Here is a 25,033-nt window from a genome sequence, read left to right as displayed (position 1 = left end):
GTACAACATTAAAAAGTTTTTGCATCTCTGTGTGTGGAGTGAAGCTGTGGAACAGACTAAGTAAAGATATGAAGCAATGTCCAAGCATGGCGCAGTTTAAAAAGCGGTTTAAGGATATGGTTTTTACAGGGTGCAGGGAGGAAGTAGAGATTTGATAGGGTGTTCTTGTCTAATATTTTCATGTGTGTGCGCATGCACGGGTTTGTTGGTATGGGTATATATATATATATATATATATATATATATATATATATATATATATATATATATATAAAATTGTAGGTTGTGTATCCTTCAGGTGTTAATGGGGTTATTGAAAATGTGTATATGTATGTGTGTATATACGTATGTATGGATAGATAGAAGCATATATGTGTATATATTAAAAAAAAAAAATTACACATAACATATAATGTAATTGCAAGGAGGTATTTCTGTAGTCTATTGATACTAGATAGTGGAAAAGGGGTGGGATTAAATAAGCTTATGCTTCTTCCTGCTCCTTTTTGAACATGGACGTTATTTGGAGTTGTGGTTGCTCGTTTTCCTTTTGTTTGCTTTGTTCATTTGTCTCTTTTAATTCTATTTTTTAATATACTTTTTCAACATGTTCAAAATAAAGATTCAATCAATCAATCAATCAATCAAAAATAACTTGGTCATTGACGAATACTCCATGTCTTTTTGAGTACAGCCCTGTACACTTTACAATTCATCCTGCCACTTCTGTTAGTCACGCCATCAGTAAACACTAGTGATGGGGTTCCACCAACACTTCTCCCACTGTTTCTGACAGATAATGTGTTATCTTCAAATCAATAGGTGTTTCTCTCTTTCCTTCTCTTTCCTTCTTTCTTCCCATAATTCTGCCACAGGCTCATCTTTATTTAAATATTAATTTCTAGATGTTTTTTTAGGAAGTATAATCTAACCTACTTGTTCTTAAGTGTAACCACTGGTTTGCAGCTTGTTGTAAACCCTCTGGATTAACAGTTACAAACTTACAGATGTAGACTTTGACAGTGATACACCTACTGTACATCCTGGTGAGAGGTTTTTTTTTTTTGACTCAGTTAGATGCTGTGAAGTTGTTTTTTAGCCATTCTTTCATCATCCATTTCAGTTGTTTTCTGTTGTCTTTCTTTTCAAGAATGGCCACTCAGCAGTTGACACTTATTGACTTATTTTGAATTTTTAAGCCTAATGACGACCTCCCTCACTTGGAATGACCATGAACAACTATGAAATAGAAATTCCACTCTTTGAATCACGTCATGAAATAACAAGGCAACAGGCCCCACCTAGCTATGAAGCTGCTTGTCAATTGTCAAGATACTTTTGAGCCTCTGAAAATGAGGGACTGTGTATACAAATGTGGATAATTCTTAAACAGTTAATGCATTTTTTTAAAGTTAGTTTTTAGTTTTATTTCTAAGCCACTGTGGTGGCATGGAGAGACAAAAAGACAACAAGTTGTGGACCTAACCGCATCTGCTGTAGATCTTTGGGTCAAAACACCCAAATTTAGTGGCATTAAACGAGTACTCGCACTAAATGTGGAGCATCAAGATTGTGCAAAGAGCCAACTTTAGAGTTCTGCAGCGTTTGTTTTAACGGGTATCTTCAGAAATCAATCAACCATTTTTAAATGCCAGTACAAAAAATATGTGTATAATAAGCTAATTTTTCTTCTAATAGCCGCCCCAGTATTAATGCACTTAATACAACTATTAATTGTCCACCTTCTGCTGCTGTCATACGAAACGTCCACAGAAATGAAACAAGACCACAGTCTCATTTCAGCACAGCAAAGTACACTTTAAACATCAGTTCGTTTCAATCTGTAATTCTGTAAATGCAGTAATAAAGTCCTGTAGTAGTTGTGTTAGGTTATTTTACCATCAGCTACTGTCTTCATCATCACAAACAGACATTATGATGACTCACGTCCCTCTGTATCAGCTTGTTTCAGCTTGATCTATAATTTGTGTAGTTCACTGAACGGTTACAATTCTCCCGGCTGAGTAGTTAAAATGTCACAACTACGCATCGTAAGTCTAAACTACTGCATCAGCTCACACCCACAAAAGATAAATTGTTAAGATGAACATTTTTTACAGTGTGTCTACATCGCTTGGCAGTGCTCTATGGAGATTGACAGTGCATCATGTGCTTGGCAGTATTGGCTTTTAGTATCATCTTGTGGGCTAGTGCATTATTTTCTATGTGTGAGCATAAATAGGGCCTTTGTGAGAGTCTGTATATTTGTGTTTGTGCTGTGTTAGCTCGTATTGCGTGGATGGCATGATTTGTGTGTGTATGTGTGTGTGTGTGTGTGTGTGTGTGTGTGTGTGTGTGTGTGTGTGTGTGTGTGTGTGTGTGTGTGTGTGTGTGTGTGTGTGTGTGTGGTGCATGCCACTAGTTATTTATTTTTTTATTTTTCATTTTTTTAAATCGTGGTCGTATTGATCGAACCTTTTGTTAAAGGGATGCTCGTTAATACACAATTAGCATTCAGATAGAAAATACATCATAAGGATAAAAAGTCATGGTCATTAATTCCTGATGACGGGAGTGAGGGATTGGGAAGGGGGAAGGAAAGAGAGGGAGAAAGAGAGACGTAGAAGAGAGAGAGATAGAGATAATAAAAGGCATTCTTCAGTAATTGGAGTGGATTCCATTTAGGAGTTCATATAATTATTCTTCGTTATTTCTCCTCCTCTCTCTTTCGTCCTCCTCATTCTCTCTACCTCAATTTCTCACCCTCTTGGCATCCTTCCTCCCCCTCACACCTTTTAGAGTCTCCATTTTATCCCCATTTTTCTTCTCCTTCCCTCATCAAGTAAAGCGCCCCAAAGTCCCTAACATGTCTCATCACTCATACAGGCCCTCCATCTTAATCCCATTATTTCTCCTCATAGTCTTCCTCCCTCCCTCTTGGAGCGTTAGTTTCCGAGGATCACCAGACATTTCTCTCATCTCCCATTTCTCTCCTTTAGTCTGAAGTGTGAGGACTAGCGCAGCCCTCGTCCTTCCTCCCTATTTTTCCTCATATTTGTCCTCTCCTGGTCCAAGAAAAAAAAAGAAAAGAAAAAAAAAGCTGTCCTCAGCAGCTAGAGGTGCACGTGTTGGGGTTGGAGCTAGCCTCCAAGCTCCCCTCTGGGCTCAGGGGTGGGGGCGACAGAGGGGACTCCAACGCCAAAGTAGAAACCGGAGCTGAAGGTGGTGCAGGAGCTGTGACCTGGACTGGAGAAACTGAAGCTGGCGCAGTGGTTAAAGAAGCAGCAGGGGACAGTGGAACCACAGCACCTCCTCCTCCTCCTCTACCATCCCTTGCATCCCTCTCCCGGAGCAGGTGAACCAGGGCAGCATGCTGGGCGCTGAGGGTTGCAGACAGGTGAGCGGGCAAGGCGTTGAAGCCCGCCGTGAGCTGCTCCACCCGCTGCTCCAGGGACAGCATCTGACGCTCCAAGTCCTCGCTGCGGTCGTTGAGCTCGGACATGAGCTCATACATGACACTCTGCATCTATGAAAGGAGAGAGTGGAGAGTGGGAGATGAGTCAGTGCACACGGCGTACTTTGAAGAAGGGAGACAGACTGCAAACACGTAAAAACAGGAAGATAACACAGTCGCTCTATGAAAGCTTGTTTTAAAAAAAACAAAATACGTTGGTATTGAATAAGGAGAGACACTAAGTAGAGCAGGGATGTCAAATTCATTTTAGCTGGGTCACATGCGGCCCAGTTTGATCTGAAGTGTGCTGGATGAGTAAAACCACTGCATAAAGGTAAAAAAAAGAAAACAGCTTGAAACATTTTCCCCGTCTTTTAGCATAAAAAGTACATTCTGAAAAACTTTAATGAAAAATGAACAGCCTGAGGTGTAAAAATAGGTGAAATTTTAATAATATGCCTCAGTGTTTCCACAACTGACAGCCTGCTGACAATACAAAGAAATCCCACAGTTGTAAATGAAGCACTTCAGCACGGCTTAACCACCTTAGTAAGAAAGCTTTAAAACTGGCCGTTCAGGGCAACCACTAACAAATCTGGAGCAGTGACTGTCTGTCTAGAACTACCAATGCAATGCCAAATGAATAATAAACTTTTTAATTGTGATGTTTTTCTGCTGTTTTAACTTTGTGTGTATTACATATGCCAATACATATACATACATATTTTGTATGCGATTTTAACTAGTGTCTTTGTCTTCACGAGGGTATTTTAAATCCCATCAGCCCTGCCCCTGTCCCTGCAAATGTTTACACTTAGGTGAGTCAGTTTGTGGACAGACCGCAACTGGTCACCCACGGTTACAGAATAAGGTAAAGTGTCAGAAAGAGAAAGACTAAGCAAAAATGACAAAAAAAAAACTAAGAGGGATTAGAAATCACACTAGACCGGGCTTTATAACACTGTGAAGAAAGAAAAAGAGCGAGAAGAGAGAGGATGAAAGGAAACCAACAGAATGTCCCTGCCTTACACATCCCTGTCTCTGTAACCATGGTAAATGCACAAGTGGCCAATTGAGACTGAGATTGCAAAATTGCAAAATATTTGGTGCTAAAGGCATCGCTCCTCTGAAAGAACACACACACACACACACACACACACACACACACACACACACACACACACACACACACACACACACACACACACACACACACACACACACACGTGCGCTTACATTCTCACTCAAACACCCACACAGTAACAGAAAAAACACGAGCACTCCCATCCCTTCTCTCGTTTCCTCCTCACTCTCTCACTCAGTCATCCCTGTTTTAATACTTCTTCTGGTTGCTAGGAGACGCAAAGCCACAGAAACAGGCAGATCAGCATGGAAACGGAGAAATGCTGTGCAAAATTTTTGGGGGGAGCAAAAGCATGTCAGGTATGAGCGACTAACCTGTATGCAAAAATGAAGAGCACTGATGTGTGCCTCACCTTTGAGAGATCCACTAGTGTGTTGGCCTGATCGCTGAGTTTCCTCTGCTCCATTTTCACGCTGCGTAATCTGCAAACAGATGCACACATAAAACACACATACAGGGTGGAAACCCGGTAAATATGCTGTGGTTGGACCAGAGAGTTAATCCCTCAGGGTTCAGACAACACCACTCTGGAGCGGTCACCTTGCCAAGTTGAGCTTCATTTCTACCTGCAGTGTGTCCCTTGATTTGAATGTACAATAACAGCAAGCGCACAGTGTGGACTGAAACATAGTAATCTTGTCATGAAGTAGAGAATACATATATTTGTATATATATAATGAATGCAGGAAAAGAAACATTAAAAGTTAAAAGATAATTATTATTAAGGAAAACTTTTGGGGCACAAGACCTAGAGGGAAATAAACCAAAAAATCTGATAAAAAAAAATCATTGTATTTTAGTCCAATTAAAAGCCTATTGGACTCTCAAAGCACTATACAATAATTGGTGAACTAACCTGTGTTTTCATAAAACAAACCCTGTGAGGCTGACTTTATGAGACTGCACCCCCAGCTGAGCCCGTCTCCTGTTATGCTAACAGATTTTAACCACAGAATGTACCCCTATTCCCATCGAGTCAGCCCGGTTGCTGTGTTGACACAGCCAGTCCACAGTCCACATGAATAAGGATTAGCCTTTGAATGTTAGATTTAACACAGCCTTACGTCTCTTGACTCTGGCTTTTGAATTGTCCTGAAGTTGAACCGTTAAAGATCAAAGGATCAGGAAACATTTACGAGATCCTTCATTTAGATGCTGGACGGAGGATATACAAAAAATATTTTTCTTTATGTGTGTGAATTACACTCTGAGCACTTGTAACAGCAGCATCACTTTTTGGGAGAGATGACAGGGTGATCGGAGTGTCTCTAACAGCACACAATGCACATGATTATCCATTCCCACAAGTGTATTTGCCTGGATTGAACCTGCCCTTTCGTAGATGATGAATCACATCATGCGTGTGTGTGTGTGTGTGTGTGTGTGTTTGTGTGTGCGGGGATTAATGCATTTTATCTGATGATCAGCGTTGATTCAACCTGTGGGTGGATAGAAAGTACAGCTGATTTCAAAGGCTTCATCAGCTCAGCAGCGCCGTCATGCGCATGTGCTCGTGTGCACGGGTGTGCTTGCGTGCGCGAGTGTATGTAGTTGTGTGTGAGGTGCGGTCTCACTGATGTATAGCCTGGAGGAACTTCCGCTGGTGTTTGCGGACTCTCGAATGGTCGATCTTCTTCATCAGCTTGGTGTGTTTGTAGATGAGCCAAGTCTCTCTTAGTACGTTAGCAGCTGCATTCTTTATCTGCTCCCAAAAAAGAATAAGCACACATATACACACTTATTGTTAGCAACAGGTGGTCCTTGGCAACTGAAACTGGCAACAGGTTTGCCCAGCCCTCTCGTCTTTCTCTTTTTTTCCCTGGTTTTGCTATTATCTATGCAAAGAAGAAAAAAAAAACACTAAACCATCATTCTCTTCTTAGAGGCTGCCCTCATTCTCTCTGTCTCTCTCTCATGCTCCCTCTCTCTCTACACATACCGGCTTGCCTGCCAATGCTTTTCATGTGTGCATAAACAGCTCTCTCCTTAGGGAGATTGGCAATGAGAACCAACAGGAGTCTCCCCCTCACACACACTTCTCTCTTCTCTTGGTTTGTCTACATGCCACATTATATCTTAGACTTATTCAAATGGGGCTGCATTATCTTGGCTGGCTGAAGTAATTCAGCGCAGCACCATCGCAGTGTATTAAAACCAGTGATCTTCTGTTTAATTATGACAACAACTGAAAGCAACAATCGCTGCACAGTCACTGCACTCAAACTAGCTGTCAAAGGCATTCCCCATCTCTACAGAGGAGGAACATTAGCCTATGTAATGATGCTCAGTTGTGGCGAGCCACTCCAAGACGGTTATTTTTCTTCACTTCATTTGTTTGGACCAGCAGAATGGGAGATTTCTTTGATTTAATAAAATGCCTGTTTGAAATGTCAGTTTCTGGTCATTTTCTATAGATAAATATCGGGATTCTTCTACTTTCTCGCGGCTCCATACTTGTTCCTGTATGTTTCATGTATTTTATAGGTTGCTATGTAATTACAACACAGGGGTCTGACACCCATCGAAAAAAGCGAGGGTGGACACCATAGAGAAGGGAGAGAGAATCTGTAAGGACATAAATTGAATGAGAGACTTCAAAGAGATGCTGAGCATTGAACAAAGAACAATTATACCCCCGTCTGAGGAGCACAAAAGACCCCGGCAGCTTGGCTAATCAGCACCCATCCACTGCAGTCAAGGACTGCTCACTCACATACACGCCTACACATACACACATGCAGACACACGCACACACTATTGGCTACAGATGAAGAGAGTAGGAGGCCGTGGGCCTTGCAGATGTGTTTTCAATAACACAGAGGAAGTCAAATCAAATAGAGCTCATCAAGCGAACTATAGATAATATATAAGGCCCCCGTGATTCAGCAAATTCGACACGTTATCCACCATTTGTAAAGACAGTAAAGATAAAAAAAACCCCAAAACCTTTATTCTGCTTAATTAAAAAAAAAAAACACACAAGAACAAAACTTACAGTAACCCTACAAAATAAAACACATTTATGTTAAAATTCATGGAATGACATAATTTGAATGTGCAAGCATCACCTTCCAGTATGCATCAATGGGATTACAGACCTCCCAACCGTGTGGCAAACACAGGCAGTGACAGACCTGCAAAGATCTTAAAGAGCCATCACAACCCTGACATGCTGTTTAATAGGCCGGGGGCGCTAATGTTGTTTATATATAACATGTTTATAGCAGCGCTTTTTGAGACACTACATCTAAACTACATTACATTAGATATGCTGCTGAAGGATACATGTAAGATTAATTAGTATTAACTTACTTAGATTATGTTGGAATAAATAGAGTTCATTATTGCTCTCTCTCTCTCTTTTTGTTTTACAGGCACTAAAGAGCACATTCAGTACTGTTTAAAGCTGTGGGCCCTTTGGTAGACTGAAATGCCAGATCTTGTTTATCACATGATTAATGGCTGCAGGGTGAGTGAAAGATGATGATTGATGGCATCTTGTGTCTGACTGAATGGCAGGCTGCGGAAGTTTTTCCACAGTTTTCAAGCACAGGTCCAGCAGTGCAGAGGGAGTCTACCGCTGCTGGACATTTTTTTCTTTCTTTTTTGTGCAGATGATTATAAAGCATCATTTAAATCCTGGAAACAAAAAATGAAACCCAACTGTGTATTTTTTGCAAAGACCCCACCACCACCGGCACACTGTATTTAATTGTCTCTCTCCTCCTGTGAATCAATGTCGATATCGATGCAAAGACAGCTACTCCATTAACAAAGCTAACAGACTCAACATGAACCGCTAAGAATACGCCACGAGAAACCAAATGACAGCAGCGGCAGCCATTCCTGGACCATATGGCTTGTACTCGGGCAACCATGTTAGGGCCATCTGGCTGGTTTGGGTCAAAGATCTGTTCTGGCTGCTCCCCTGTGTGGCACACCTTATGGCAGGTACACGCAAAGTCTGTTAACGCATGGGGCTCCCACTTCTCAGCATGCTAGGCAGTTGATGACATGTTGCAGAATATAAATTAATCAGCAGAAATAGAAACATTTTACTGAAATTACTATATATATATATGTAATCCCAGTTTATAATACATTAAAAACAGAACGTTTCCATTTACTAAATAAACATTAACTGAAATACCAAAACTGGGAAAAGAAGGGAAGAAGAGAAATAGACTTTTTTTTTTCTCATCAGTTGGAAACAAGATCAGAGGTAAAGCTAAATTGCTAAACCAAGAAAGACTCAACCTTTTTCACCCTGGAGGTCCACATACCAGGATTACAAAGACACAACCACTGCCATTTTCAAAGGTTGCCAAGTGTGGCACTTTCACTTAAAATGAAATCAGCTTCTTATTGCTGCTGAGACTAAAATGGATGTAGAATTGTTGAGAATTTTTAGACCAGGTTCAACACCATTAGTGTCACTGACTTACAAAACCTCGCTGGCTATTTTATTAGGTACACCTGTTCAGCTGTTTGTGAACCTATCATTAACGGGAATATCTAATCACACGGCAGCAGCTTAATATACTCAGGCATGTAGACATGGTCAAGTTGACCTGCTGAAGTTCAAGCATCAGAATGGAGAAGAAAGGGAATTTAAGTGATTTTAAAATTAGCACAGTTCTTGGTGCCAGATTTGCTGCTAATCTACTCTGATTTTACTACACAACCATCCCTAAAGTTTACAAAGAGTGGCATGCAAAAGAGAAAATATCCAGCGAGCAGTAGTTCTCTAGTTGAAAAAGTCTTGGTGATGTCTGAGGTCAGACTGCTTTCAGCAGATAGGAAGGTAAAAATGAGTTAAAAAAGAAAACACAACCAGGGTATGCAGAAGAGCATCTCTGGGCAGCAAACGATCACACCGGTGTCACTTCTGTCAGGTAGAAACAGGAAACTGATGCTAAAATTCCCACACAGGCTCACCAAAATTGGACATAAGATATGAAAAATATTCCCTGGTTTAATGAGTCTTGCTTTCTGCTGTGACATTCAGATGGTAAGGTTTTAATTTGGTGTAAACGACATAAAAGCATGGATCCATCCTGGCTTCAGTCAGTGATTCAGACTGGAAGTAGTGGTGTAATGTTGTGGGGATATTTTCTTGGCACAATTTATGCCCTTTAGTAGCAGTTGAACATCATTTAAACACCACAGTCTGCCCAGCTAATGCTGCTGACCATGTCCACCCTTTCATGATCATAGAGTACCCTTCTTCTGATTGCTGCTTTCAGAATGTCAAAGCTTCATTCATCTCAAACTGGTTTCTTTGACTTGACATTGAATCCACTGTACTCAAATGGCATCCATAGTCACCAGATCTCAATCCAACAGAGCATATTTGGGATGTGGTGGAATCGGAGACTCACATAATGAATGTGCAGTCGACAAATGTGCAGCAACTGCGTAAAACTATCATGTCATGTTAGTAATTTATAGTTTTGAGAGATAATAATTTTTTTTGCTGGATATTTTCAAGTCTCACAGATGCAGAAACATTATATATCAAAATTAATTCTAAATGTATTAATTTTGGCCCTACAGTTTTATAGCTGTAGAGTAGAACTGGAGATTTTTACTCAATTGGACATTTAAATAAAAGTCTAGCACTTATAGGGTTAATGACCTGTGCATGTAATTAGGCTCTGAGATGCTGGACACACAATGGTGTTTTTCCAGTGATCAGAAAACAAACAGACGAATTGCCTTGGCAACAAACTCATCCATGTGCCACTGTGACACGTGGCCTTACCTGCTCTGACCTTCCCTTCACAGACACACTGACAAGGGGACAAGGAGACACTTAGGCAGACACAAACATGGCCACACACAAGGACAATAATCACTATTTCAGCATCCAAAGCAAAGGAGAGTGATGCCCTTAGGCTCAAGTTAAAGGTGAAACAAATCAATAAAATCACAGAACATTAAATTACAGTTAAAATAATCACTGGATCTTATTAGGGGGCTAACACATTTTCTACATTAGAAGGAAGCTCATGTGCAAGTTCAACTGGCAAAAACTGAAAAAAAAACATCAATGAGATATGTAAATGCACTCGTGGAGCATTGAATGAATTGTCACCATCACAATATGACTATAATAACAATGAATAACGATATGCTTATAAATGAAAAGGCTGCTAAAAGTTATTTTTATTATGTGGAGTGGAAGCTAGCTTAGTGGAAATCTTCGGGGGTTAGATTGCTCCCATTTGGCTACTGGTGTAAACATTGGAAGGCACTGCGGCACCTCCTCCTTGGCCAGAGTCCAGAGTGCACTCTGAATATTCAGACAGGCCGAAGCTCTGAAATGTGCCGGAGGGACTCGTAAAAGTGCCCTGAATTAAGTAGTGGTCCAGTGTGAAAGCAGAATATGCATCCCGAGTGCAAATTTCTAGAAAGATTTTTTTTCCAGCTTCTAACTTGGAACGAGAGTTTAAAAGCCTGAAAAAAAAGTAATGACCTCAGATACAGACGGTGTCAGCCACAGTCACACAGTCAACTGGCTTACTGCTTCAATAAAAGGAATTTAACACTGGAATTTGACATCGTAGCGCCATCAAAAGGAAGGAGATGTTAGCCCACTGACTTAGCGCCTGAGCAAGCATGTCCTGCTTTTCTTGGTGTTGAGTGAGCTCTCTGAAAGTTGAGGGTGAAATTTTGACCAAATGGGCTTCCAGCAGTGCTCTGAATCAACCAGTGCTTCAGTACACAGCCACAAAAAACAGCAGCAACAAACCAAGAATCGAGAAGAAAAAACAGTCCTGGCATCAAACAACAACAAATCACACCTCACACACATAGTCAACTTAAGGACTAGATTAACTGCTATTTAATTAACATTTGCATTAATCCTATCAGATGGAGAGACTTCACTGAGCACTGCATGAAAATTAACTCGGTGCATCAGTCTTTGGAAGGAAATCATTCTCCCCGATAAGGTTATTAGGCCCTCCACACGCAATGTGCACTGCACAGGGGTTCAAAATATCAACTTCAGTCTTGACATTGCTCTGCATAAAAAACTGATCGAGGATGAAAGCAGCAAGTATTCATCAATCATGAAAATAGAAAGGATTCAAAAAATTGTCAAAAAGTGTCAAAATCATAAGGAAAAGTTACAGCGAGATTTTTGGGCTCAGATTTTCATGCTATTGATGAACCACACCCTATTCTTTAGACAACATTACAAAATTACATTAGATTGCACAACACCTCGTTCAGATCAGCTAAGAGCGTCTCTCTGGCATTTAATTGACATTCTTGTTAATCCTTCAAAGGGAAGTAGACAGCATTGCAGTGAGTTAGAAAGACAGACTGTGTGCTTTCCTGTCTGTTTGTGTGTGTGCGCACATATGATGATGGCAAGATGTTGAAGCTATTGTTGCATTATTTATTATAAAGCTTTGACTGATTGTATTCTCTTGGTACAAAGATGTGGCAAAGAATGGCCCCGGCTATGTAAATCAATGTGCACACAACAGCTTCAATCATTGGTCTCTCAGTGATAGAGGGCAGGAGACAATTACCGCAGCATAAACCGTAGACCCTTTGAAGGGAAATGTCACCAAGCAGCATGCTGCATATTGCTCTAGGAGGCCTCCGTTACTTGATGAGCGGGTTTATTAAGATCATGAATTACCCTTAATGATGATGGCATTTGCTTTAAAATATGAATATAATCTTTTTGCTTGAGGGGCTAATAAAGTTGATCAGTGTGACAAAAAATACAATACTTTTTTAGCTACCAGTTAAAAATTTGGGATTTGATGTGACTTTCCTCAACCTTTAAAACTTAAGGTACACATGTACCGCAGCAGGTACTTTTGTAATTACCAGGGGATTGTGAAAAAATTGTAGGTTAGCTGAATAAACGATAAAAATTCATTTGATTATAGTATTTAGCACATTTACGGTCACAATTACCAGCTACACAAACCACACAGCCTCCACATAACCTGATCTGCATCGAGTTTAGCAGAAAAGCTGAAAAGGCTAAAAAAGTAATGGAAAAATGATTGATATGTACACTGTCTGCCACTTGAAGAGGTGAAGATGAATTTGCATTTCAATGAGGAGTATGAATGCAAATTAAGGTAACCTGCTGAAACAAGAATCTTTAGGCCAGCTAGCAGCGCGGTGAAGCTGTACTTTGAGCTAAATGCTAAACTGATCATGCTAATATGATCAGGCTACACCGTTTCACCAGGCTGTCAGCAGGCCCAAAAACTCACATTCACTGTACTAACAAAGAAACTTTTGAACATTAAAACAAAAGCCAAGTTTCTACAGGCAAGGTGGTAAAACACTTAGCAAAACTGCTAACGTTAGCTCAAAGCACTGAGTACTGCTGCAAAATTTAAATAGCTATTAATTTGATAATTAAGCCCCAATCACACTGGTCGCTAGGAAAAAAGATATATACCCAACTGTTTGGGCGTGATTGCTGGAGGTTGGTGGCAGTCGCTGTGAATTGCTAAGCCCTCTATTCACACAGGCCATGAGACCAGTCAGTAATCCCGTGGTAATCATGGGTTACTAGAGGAATTACTAGAGAATTTGCAAGTTGCTTCTGTTGCTAAGAGAAATTGGTTGCAAAGAGGTATATGGTGTTGCATCGAAAACCCTTTTACGATTGCTTTGGTCACTAGCAGGTTTCCATGATCACTTGCTGTTTACATGGAAAATGGTAACTTGTCTGCAGACACTCAAAAACGATATGCCACGTTAGGGAAAAAAAATGCAACATAAACCATAAACAGAGAGTAAAACTTGTGCCTTTTAAAACGTTTTGACTGCTGCAGTAAGGCCTGTACAGTTTTTACGCTCCCTGTTTTGGGTTTGCTTTGCACTTCAAACAATGTCACCACCCATCGGCGAGTAGTTAGCGACAGACTGTGGACAAATTTGTGCCTTCCATGAAAACAACGGGCAACCATTACAACATGCTGGCAACCAAAGCAATCACAAGATCACAAGATTTTGGGTTTACCATTCTGTATACAACTGCTTACACTTAGTGAAAATGTTGGAAACTGGTCAGGGAATACAGATTTTACCCTAGTGACAACAGATTTTAGGGGAGCTGCTGTCTGATTTCTAGACCAGTGTGACTGAGACCTTATTAAACTAAAATGAAAACCACCTGATTTGAAAAATGACAGCATTGTGGTCAAAAAACTGCAAATCTTTGGATGCTCAATTGGGATTAGCTGCAAAAGCAAGTCTATCTCCAAAGACTCATGAGTTAAAATGCCTGGCTTTAAAGCAGAGATATATTTAGCTTGGAATCTTTGGTCTCTATAGCAAATTTTACAATTTATGAAAGCAAAAACAAAAAAACAGAAAACAAACCAAAAACTTCACAACTGACAAAAATTGGTTTGCTTGAAAAAAATCCAAGGTAAAAATCTGTTTTTCAGCAGATATTATGTAACATTTCAGGTAGGGGTGTTTTTTTTATGTTTTTCCAGCATTGTTTTTTTAAGGGCCATTTTAAATTTCCATTATCTAGAAAAACTGCTTGAACTTGGTCCTTTATATTTTTCAGGGTTAATATCTGGTACTCCTGCTCTCAGGAGTGAATTTCAAGTTAACAAAATATTGAAGGATGCTTGAAAGTCCCTAAAATATTTGAAACTCTGGTCTCTGACAACAGTTTTGGAGGACTGTAGAAAACCACAATTTTACAGGGTGGAGACTGATTTTTTTTTACAGCTTCTCATATACAAAGCACACAATAATCTTTAAAACAGTCTAAACTGGGAAAATAGCTTCATAGACATTAAAGCTTGAATATGGAAGAAAAAAAATACACTGAAATGTGATATTTCCCAGGTGTGACACCACATACAATATCTAAATGAACTTTAGATAATTTAAGACAAAGCAAGTGTGTAACAGCATTCTCTGTCATTTTCTCGTTGTGAATTTTGAAATGCTCATGGCAGCCAAACATTGTTTCAGAAGCAGAAGAAGAGGTTTTAATTCAGTGTACCAACAATCATTTACAAAAGGCAGACTGGACTAAACTGAAAAGGCAGGAAGCCAAAAGATCTCAAACTGATACGTCACATGCAAAAATCAGGGGGTTAATAAACTCACGGAGTCGTCCTCTAAGGAATATATGCCTAAAAGTCAAGGCAAGCCTTTGAATTATGTTAGGATATTTCAGCCAAATAACAGACAACTAAATGATGCAAAATGAATATGTTGTATAATAACAAAGGTAGGTAGTTAAATCTTATTTTCAATAATAAACTGTTCATATCAGATTCAGTTTGCAAAATATCGCCGCCCTTGCAAACACCTGTGGAGCACATGGTTAAGGATGGTAAACATCTTGTGAAAACAGACCTGGCCAAAGACTGCAGGAACATGAAGAGAGAGCCTGGCTACAACTGACACACAGAGTCTATTTGGTTTCTTTGTCGATATCTTATCCACGCTCAAATTATTGATCACTCCACTCCGTTCAGTCACCCAGATAACCCTGCTGCCATCATGCACCCTACATATTTGATATGGGAGCTATTTTTAAAACTTGGGTCTTTCAACTGTATGAAAAATTGAAAAGGACCAGAGGAGGGAGGGAGGGAGTTGGGAGAGATGGGGTGTGGGGAACGGAGGCTGGGAGGGGGCAACAGAAGAAGGAGAAAGCAGTGGAGGAAGGAGAGAAGCAAATGTGACACAGAGAGAGAGAAAAGGATTTACTGTAAGAGAGACAAATGTCAGAGGAGAGGGGAGGTGTGGGAGGGAAAAGATCGGCGATGGAAAGAAAAAGAGAGCGGCGGTAAGTGAGGGAGCGGAACAGAGAGAGTGAGACAGAGATGACCTTTTATTGCCTTCGCTCACTCAAATAACATGGCACTCTGTCACAACAATACAGGGTGTAATGTGCTAGTTGGGGAGGGTGACGCAGTAGCAGTGAAAGAACAATCCTTTTAGCCGGGCTCTCGACGCCAAAGAAATTCTACAGTGTAAAATCACTTGCACTGCACATAAAAACCGCACTTTTACAAATCTACACTCTGTGCTTTTGCTTTATTGCTGCTACAGACGACACACTCATTCACACGCACGCACTCACTGACATCGAGCATGCCTACACACCCTCTTGGTGAGTTGCGTGTCCATCATGAAGTTGTGTACATGTTTCTCGGCCTTGGTCAGCTCCAACTTCCTGGCTACCACGGCAACCACCAGAGCCGTACAGCCCGCACCCTATGAGAGACAAGAGGGGAGGGAGGGAGGAGGACAGAGTCAGCCAGTACAGAGGTGGAATTGGTAAATCTGTGGTTTTTGGACAGGGAATTAGTTCAGATGATTGAAGGGAGCAAGGACAAATATGAAGATGACAGAAGGAGAAGTGAATGGGAGAGAGGAGAGGATTAGGAGGAATAGCTCTGTTCCAGATCCACATTTCCTCATGTTGAGAGGCAAGCCAAATCTATTTTCACCTCCAATCCATCTGGTGTGAGATGCCTTCTATATCGCCTCTATAGGACGCTGAAATTGTGCCCCTTAAAGATAAAACCAGAAAAAAAAATATCACCGTTTGACACCAACTAATTTAATTTAATTGGATGTTGTCAATCCGAATTACGTGGTGTCAGTCTTCTCCTGTCACTGGTGGCTTGAGGCCTGCAGGATGTGTAAAAGTGTAAAACAGCACTAGTTTGTCTGTATCCCAGCTCAACCCACGTGGGACTCACGGCAAATTCATTTGGGAGAGAATGACAGCAGTCTCTCAACCAAAAAAGACATGCTTGAGAGGAGAAGAGGAGCAGGAACACAGGGAAGAAGACAGACTTAATTAACTTTTAGATTAGACACTGTATTCAATGGGGCTGTTGAGTGCTCACAGGTTCCTCTGAAGGGGCAGGCACCGAGAGGGAAAAAAGAAGAGAGAGGGGAAGAAAAGATAAAGAAAGTGAAGAGCAATGAGTAAATATAAATGGGGAAGGGAAGAAACATGGGCGGATGAATATATGAGGCGAGGGTGTGTGCACGGAATAGGAGGAGAGAAAGATGGAGAAGAAGGCAATGTTAATGAGGTCACATATCTCCTGATAAGTAATGAATTAAGATTAAGAGTGTTTAATGAAAATGTATGAGTGTCTTCCTTCCTTCTTGTAAGTGTGCGAAGCTCACAGTTGGCAGAGGATAGGAGTGACAGAATAAAGAGATATAAGGAGAGAAACATAGTGACTTAGAGCAACAGCGAGGGCGCATGCAACATTTTGAAGCGTGCAGGAAATAGCCGGGACTTCATCATGCACACTCCTGAACGACAAGACAGGTTTGCCAAAAATAACCTTGGCTGGGTTCAGTGAAATGTAACGCACAAACAGGCCTTAGTGCCCACATCTATACACTCATCCACTCTATTTGTGTTTATTCAAAAACTATGAATAAAATATGATGAGAGCCAATGGAAACCCCTTAGAGCATTTGTACATGTCTGCGCTTTAGGGAACAGAGCCCTCAGATAACAAACAGCACAAAATGCAGCGCAGTGTGCACGTGTTCACAAATGACCTCCTTGGTCAGAAACAGCGGGGCACTGATTGGTTTGTCGGGGCAGCCTTTGTGTGTGTGTATGTGGAAGCATGCGTTGACAAAGTGGCTGTATATGTGTGTATGTGTCAATTTGTTTGCACATGCATCTGCATCTATTTGCTTCCAGCAGCGCTCCCAGTGAAATGTCCATGCAGTGACACGACTGATGACGGCTATGCTGCTGTGATTTCTTCCATTTACCAGGGTGTTCCCCTTGTTTTCTTCAGTACAGCACAGCTGTCTACCCACTCAGAAAAGGGGGAATCACCCATCTGTGCCTTTGTGTAACACCCACGCGGTCCAGGTAAAAAGTGAATGCAAACAGCAGTGGAAAATTGTTTCCAAAACCAGTCAGTGGGAACATGCAGAGGGAGGAAAAAATACGGTTGAAAAAAAAACAAACATTTAATATGCTCAATTAGTGTTCAAAATGCAAGCACTTAGAACAGAAAAGCCACAAAAAGGTTAAAAATGATAGCTTGTCTGCATCTGTTTAACCTGCAAGCCATCCACAACTGCAGTATGACTGCAGTTAAGCTGTAGGAAATAAAAATAATTATGCACAGTCATATGGTAAAACTTAAATGTAACGCCTACATTTAGGATGAATCTACATGTTAAAAATATTGGAAATATAGCCCACTGTAATGTAGGACATTTTAAAGGAGACCTCTTGCTCCTGAATTTATACTATACATCATGCAATCACAATAAATGAATATTATTTTTATGATTTATTTTTCCAGCACCATATATATTTTTAAGGTCTCTTTTCTTGATTTACAGTTCAAAAATGCCTTATTTATCTCATATTGGCTCTTGATGTAGCCCCCCTGATATCGTCTACTGAAAACAGGCAATCTCTGTAAAGAGCCATTTCTGAAAGCCTGCCTTCTTCTGATTGTCTCTCGAATTGTTTCTGCAGCACAATGATTCTTATAGGCACTGCAGTTTCCTGTAACCAGTGTGGATGTTCTTGAAAGAAATTGTAAATCTTCTACAAAACATAATTTCTTGATCTCTAGTGGAAATGTTTTAAACGCACCTCCACCTGTTTGAGTCACAGATTAATCTGAAGACTGGACTCAAGGAACAAAAGCTTTGACTGACAGACGGTTGCCAATACAGACGGCTCTAGCGTAAGCTATGTGCTAAGCTTTGCCACTGCTAATCTGATTTAGCTGAACTGCTTGTGGGTTAAAGCATTTTTAATGCACGTATCCATAAAATAATACGGCTTGTGTGGCTAACCAACATTCCAAAGCATACATCCAAATCAACAAAAGAATGGCTTCACTAGAAGATTATGGTTATACAGGGAGTGCAGAATTATTAGGCAAATGAGTATTTTGTCCACATCATCCTCTTCATGCATGTTGTCCTACTCCAAGCTGTATAGGCTCGAAAGCCTACTACCAATTAAGCATATTAGGTGATGTGCATCTCTGTAATGAGAAGGGGTGTGGTCTAATGACATCAACACCCTATATCAGGTGTGCATAATTATTAGGCAACTTCCTTTCCTTTGGCAAAATGGGTCAAAAGAAGGACTTGACATGCTCAGAAAAGTCAAAAATAGTGAGATATCTTGCAGAGGGATGCAGCAGTCTCAAAATTGCAAAGCTTCTGAAGCGTGATCATCGAACAATCAAGCGTTTCATTCAAAATAGTCAACAGGGTGTGCAATACTCAGAGACATGGCCAAGGTAAGAAAGGCTGAAAGACGACCACCACTGAACAAAACACACAAGCTGAAACGTCAAGACTGGGCCAAGAAATATCTCAAGACTGGTTTTTCTAAGGTTTTATGGACTGATGAAATGAGAGTGAGTCTTGATGGGCCAGATGGATGGGCCCGTGGCTGGATTGGTAAAGGGCAGAGAGCTCCAGTCCGACTCAGACGCCAGCAAGTTGGAGGTGGAGTACTGGTTTGGGCTGGTATCATCAAAGATGAGCTTGTGGGGCCTTTTCGGGTTGAGGATGGAGTCAAGCTCAACTCCCAGTCCTACTGCCAGTTTCTGGAAGACACCTTCTTCAAGCAGTGGTACAGGAAGAAGTCTGCATCCTTCAAGAAAAACATGATTTTCATGCAGGACAATGCTCCATCACACGTGTCCAAGTACTCCACAGCGTGGCTGGCAAGAAAGGGTATAAAAGAAGAAAAACTAATGACATGGCCACCTTGTTCACCTGATCTGAACCCCATTGAGAACCTGTGGTCCATCATCAAATGTGAGATTTACAAGGAGGGAAAACAGTACACCTCTCTGAACAGTGTCTGGGAGGCTGTGGTTGCTGCTGCACGCAATGTTGATGGTGAACAGATCAAAACACTGACAGAATCCATGGATGGCAGGCTTTTGAGTGTCCTTGCAAAGAAAGGTGGCTATATTGGTCGCTGATTTGTTTTTGTTTTGTTTTTGAATGTCAGAAATGTATATTTGTGAATGTGGAGATGTTATATTGGTTTCACTGGTAAAAATAAATAATTGAAATGGGTATATATTTGTTTTTTGTTAAGTTGCCTAATAATTATGCACAGTAATAGTCACCTGCACACACAGATATCCCCCTAAAATAGCTAAAACTAAAAACAAACTAAAAACTACTTCCAAAAGCATTCAGCTTTGATATTAATGAGTTTTTTGGGTTCATTGAGAACATGGTTGTTGTTCAATAATAAAATAATTCCTCAAAAATACAACTTGCCTAATAATTCTGCACTCCCTGTACAATGGCAGAGCCCGAACCAATATCCAATTAAATATCTGCCCAGATGAGCTGATGAGGGGTGCGCACAGGAGATGCCTTTGTAATCTGACAGATTTGAAGCACCTTTGCAACTTAAGTTGTGCCAAATATATTGCCAATTATTGTCAAGTCATGATGTGCCCTACTTTCAGACTCCTACCCAAAAAGAACCCATCCATACAAGCAGTTATTAGCGTGTTGTACATAAATTTGTTGCAGACAGTTGTTCATAAGTGGCGATTCTAGGCTCCAGTTGCCTAGGTAACCTTCTAATGTATTTTTCCAGTCTGTCAAATGTTAATCGACAGTATCCTTTGCTCTCATTGATAGCTGCTTCAGTCAGTCACCTTGACTGAGAAGCTGAGAAAAGTTCAACTCGGGACACACACGTTCTCACTTGACGTCACTTAATCTCATTGACTTCAGTTGATATCTGGTCAGCACCTTACTGCAAATTGCTTCCTTTGTAGATTACCTTTAATTTGAATGTATATATATATATATATATATATATATATATATATATATATATATATATATATATATGAAAAGAGGTTATTATTAGAAAATATTATTATTTCCCCACTATATGATTTCAGTTTGTTTTACAATTGGATCGAATGCCAAGGTTTTGCACCACAAAAACCTTGCATGTAAACATAGGCTTTTGGAATCCACTGTATTATTTCACAGTAAAAATAGGTAAAGCATACGCACATTCAATTTTTATTCATGCATACAGTAGTGCTCTCCAACAACCAATCCTTGAATAATAAAATGTCATATAACTACAGCTGTGTCTTACTATACTGCCATTCATTTATTTGTTTATAGACCAAGCCCTACTTCTCAGTGCAGTTTAATAAACACTTAATAATCACTTCATGTTGTACACACGACCTGTGTACAACATGAAGTGCTGTATCACATATGCTGTACACAACATTTGTGGTATAGTGTACCTAACCTCCATCTTGCTATCCACCCACTCACAACAACACACAACCACACACAAATACACACTAACACCTGGCACACCCCCAGGTAGCCTCAGGGCAGTGGTATATTCCAACACCGTTGGCCTTCATGTGTTGTCATAGTAACAACAGTGAGAATTTCTCATTATGCAGTAGTTTTAGACAGTCAAAAAACAAACAAACCCCAAAACAAATAACAACAACAAAATGAAATAAATAAATAAAAGTTTTCTGCCTTAACCTGTCAGCCCTGCGCTCCCCTCCGACCCACCAATCCCTGTAATTCCATAACATTGCTACACCTGGTCTCTTTCTCGTATAGTTATGCTTTAACTTTCTCTTTCCACCTGCAGCCTCACTTCATCTCTGATGATCAACAAAAATAAAGCACTTTGACCACTGTGAAGAGTGTGATGAGAGTGTGTTTGTGTGTGACAGGAGAGGAGCGAGTGTGTGGGAGCTGTACTCAGAGTGTATGTCAAGTTCTGTGTCAGTGTTGTGTGGAGGATGTGGAGTCTGTAGCAGTGGGCTTGGGACCATTTGTATGCACCCCATTTTGTGTCTGTTTTTGTGTGCGTGTTACGGTAAAAGTAGTACTCTTTCTCAAACACAGACTAGATGATTCATCCAGAAAATGGGGGTATGTGTGTGTAAGTGTGTTTTTATTCACACATTTAATGGGCTATACAGTGAGCCGGCAGAAACAGAGAGAGTGGACAAAGTGAGGATGAAAGAATACACATGCAGGTTTTGGGCTCTTATGGAGATAAGAAATCCATTTGAATTAACTTTTTCAATCTAACAGATAACTTCAAAGACCAAAGTACATACTACAGAAGATGCAAAAGAAAAGAAAAAATGTAGTTTGGATTGTGAGAGTTATTTTAAGTTGTTCCCTTGATTTTTTTCTTCTTCAAACCAACGTCTAGCAGTCATTAAATTACATCTCAAGGCACTTTTCAACTGCCTTCAATACTGTTATAAATGGCATTGGCAAAAAAAAGGCTGTAGGTGTTCAAAGAAAGTGGAGCGATTTCACATTTCTAATCCTTTTTCCTGGTGGTCTTATGACTACTATAACGAAAAGAAGGCTCTTAAAATATTTCAAACTAAGCATTTGCACACTTTATGCAGCTGTTTTATTTGTGTAACACCTCCAACTGTCTTGGAGGTCCCAGTCTGCTCATGTGGACAACTGCCTGACGGTGGAGACATTGGGATGTGCCTGGTCCTTCAGACTATGGGGGCTGGCTCATGTTTGGGCCCATTTGCCCAGGTTTCTATCTGACATCGACCACTTTTGCACTTGTGTTTTTTGCAAAGATGGTTGATATATATATATTATTACACACTGTATTAATGTATTAATACAGTGTGTTACGTGTCCGTGGACTCCTAGTTGTTTTCAACTAATTTGGGGGCTCGTCTGGGATATCTGAAACTTGTTTGGTTGAAGCTTGTTTAGCTGTGTCATATGGAGTTGCTGTCACTGACTTAGTTTGTGGTTTCAAATATAACATTCTTCTTAGCACGCTTTTGGAGGCACCTTGACACAAAAATGGCTGCAACGTTTGCATTTTGTGTATGTATAAAAGCAAGCAAAAGGTGATGTGATATCACACTACAGTCACCTTTAGCAGTATTAACTTAAAATAATAATTTCCTTTATGACAATTAATCTCTTACATCATTGTGGAGCATTTTTGTCCGCTTTACAACATTGCATTAATTTATAAACAGCAAGCTTAAGGACACTTGGACTTTGACTGGGTAACAGATTGTAACGCCTTGATTCATTTCTTTTTCACTTATTTTGTTGTAGATTTGCTGCTGTATTTGGGGCATTGTTGTTGTTGCATGGACTAAGCTTTAGCTTTCTAGTAATACTTTGGTATACAGAGGAGTTAATGGCCAACAATGGTTCCCCCCTGACCAAATGAACCTTCCGATCGTGGGGCAAACGCTCTACCTAATGAGCTATCGCCTCATCTTGTCTGTCCAAATGACATTTTTAGAAGTTTTGTGGTTTATTCAAAAACAACTTGCGACCCTAAGCTGTGTTACCATGTTCTATTTTGAGAGAAGAGGCTTTCTGCAGTAAAGCCTTCCAAACAAGCCATACTTGTTCAGTCTTTTTCCAATTGTACTGTCATGAACTTTAACATTTAACACGTTATCCGAGGTCTGTATAAACTTAGCTGTAGCTCTTGGGTTTTTGCTGTTTCCCTAGAACATTGCATAATCTGACCTTGGAGCGCATTTGCTGGGATGTCCACTCCTGGGAAGATTGTGGCACTGTCTTAACACACAGCTGAATGCTCCAGACCAACAAACTGGAAAAAATATGTGCTTTATAGTGGTGACCGGACGTGCTGATAATCAAGTAATCAGATGCATTTGATTAGCAGCTACCCTCCACCCTGTCCTAATTCCCATGGAAACTTTCTTTTTTCACATGACTGTACTCACATGACACCCACTCATGTCAATCTTGTCAATGTCATATACTGAGGTTATATTTGTGATCATATAATCAAGTTTTACCTTATACCCTGATTCATCTAAGGACTGGTTTTGTTTAAATTGTCTTCTTTCATATGAACACACTGCTTTTATAAGTACAAGGAAAAATCTTATATGTAATGATGTCTTCTATTTTCACGAATGAATGAAGACAAACAGCATATTACATTATTATTTACAGTTCATGGCAACCAACCTTTCCAGTGTCTAATACAATCTTTCTCATGTCCTCTACTTGAGGATTTCTAAGAAACACAGTGATAAATTGGAACTTGGCAATAATAATGGGCAAAAGCCAATTTGGAAAATGAATATCTATTCTGTTAATTACAGTAATTCCCCCAAATAAGCTGAGGGACCACTGAACAGTGAAGTCCAGCTTTTAATCTGAATAAAGTCTCCTATCAGTCATCGTATTCTCCTCTGGCAACAAGTATGAGGACCATTGTGTCCTTTGGGAAATGTATTCCCAGAAAATCATATTATTATTTTTAAACCCTATTTTTCCTTTCCTGACCTTATCTGCACAGGTTAACATACTTATCACATTTAATTTGAGAACATGCAATATTTAGTTATAGAGTTATTTTAAAAAAATCTAATTTTCTTGCATTTCAAAAGACGCAAATTGCCTTGACTCATTCAGAGAAGTGTTAAAATAATAGTGACAAAGATGTGAAAGAAACAGAGTGAAAGAAATGTTCGAAGGAGGAAAGAACACCTGTGAAGTGAAGCAAATAGAGGATCAGTCGGCAGCTTAAACATTGACAGATGGATGGTAGATAGAAATAAACACATGGCCTCAGGGAAGGGGAGATGGACAGTGAGAAAAAAGATAGAAGGAGAAACACAAAAAAGAGAGATAGCACAAGAGAGGAGGAAAGTGGTAAAGAAAAAAAATGAAAGACCGACAGAGGAAAAAAATGAGAGTGGGAGGACATGGCACACTGAAAGGTAGGACCTTCATTATGCAATGAGGACAGACAAGGGAATAACACGCATAGAAACACACACACACACACACACATAAAAAAACACACACACACACAAACCACTAACATGCTCTTGTTTGCACGCCTACACACCCAAAACACACAGAAGCACAGATGCAGGCTAATTCAGAGAGGATTGCCCAAATTACACAAATGGGAGAATTTCTCTTGCAAATGACAGCATGCGCTCTAATCTGCTGACCTTTGAACGAGGGGAGGACAGCACTACTGGGAGAGCAGAGAGAGGGGACGGAGAGGAAATGTACTGACCATGATGCCCGTGAGCAGACAGACTCCTTTGCCACAGTAAGTATGAGGAACCATGTCTCCATAGCCAATAGACAAGAAAGTAATAGAGATAAGCCACATGGCTCCCAGGAAGTTACTGGTCACATCCTGGGCATCATGATACCTAAAAAAAAAAAAACATGTTTATTGTTAGAGGATAAAGTCAGTCAATAGTAAAACATCTAAATAATAATAATGAATAAAAACAAACAAACAATAACTGTCCCACTGGTCCTGTCTGCGAATGTGGGCGTCTAACCGAAAAAAATGTTTCCAGCAATTTTGTCTGACGCATAACACATAACTGCATCTTTTGCCTCCATTGTTC

General features: G+C 40.2%; 1 protein-coding gene across 1 annotated transcript in view; it reads right to left on the bottom strand.

Annotated features, from left to right (window-relative positions):
- Positions 1-348: 348 nt before the first annotated feature.
- kcnn3 (potassium intermediate/small conductance calcium-activated channel, subfamily N, member 3) overlaps positions 349-25,033 on the bottom strand; it is a 62,624-nt gene continuing 37,939 nt past the window's right edge. The window contains exons 6-10 of the mRNA XM_085423018.1: positions 24,688-24,829; positions 15,726-15,836; positions 6,173-6,300; positions 4,951-5,020; positions 349-3,526 (exon numbers count right to left, since the gene is read on the bottom strand). Coding sequence (XP_085279144.1) covers positions 3,107-3,526; positions 4,951-5,020; positions 6,173-6,300; positions 15,726-15,836; positions 24,688-24,829 — 871 coding nt within the window. The 3' untranslated portion in view covers positions 349-3,106. The remainder of the gene's footprint in view (positions 3,527-4,950; positions 5,021-6,172; positions 6,301-15,725; positions 15,837-24,687; positions 24,830-25,033) is intronic.

This window comes from Rhamphochromis longiceps, linkage group LG11 (assembly GCF_057381845.1).
Source record: "Rhamphochromis longiceps isolate RC_006_pf linkage group LG11, R_longiceps_female_GT1.1, whole genome shotgun sequence".
Classification (NCBI taxonomy): domain Eukaryota; kingdom Metazoa; phylum Chordata; class Actinopteri; order Cichliformes; family Cichlidae; genus Rhamphochromis; species Rhamphochromis longiceps.
Note: the sequence above shows the minus strand (reverse complement) of the source record. Positions and strands in the feature narration are given on the sequence as shown.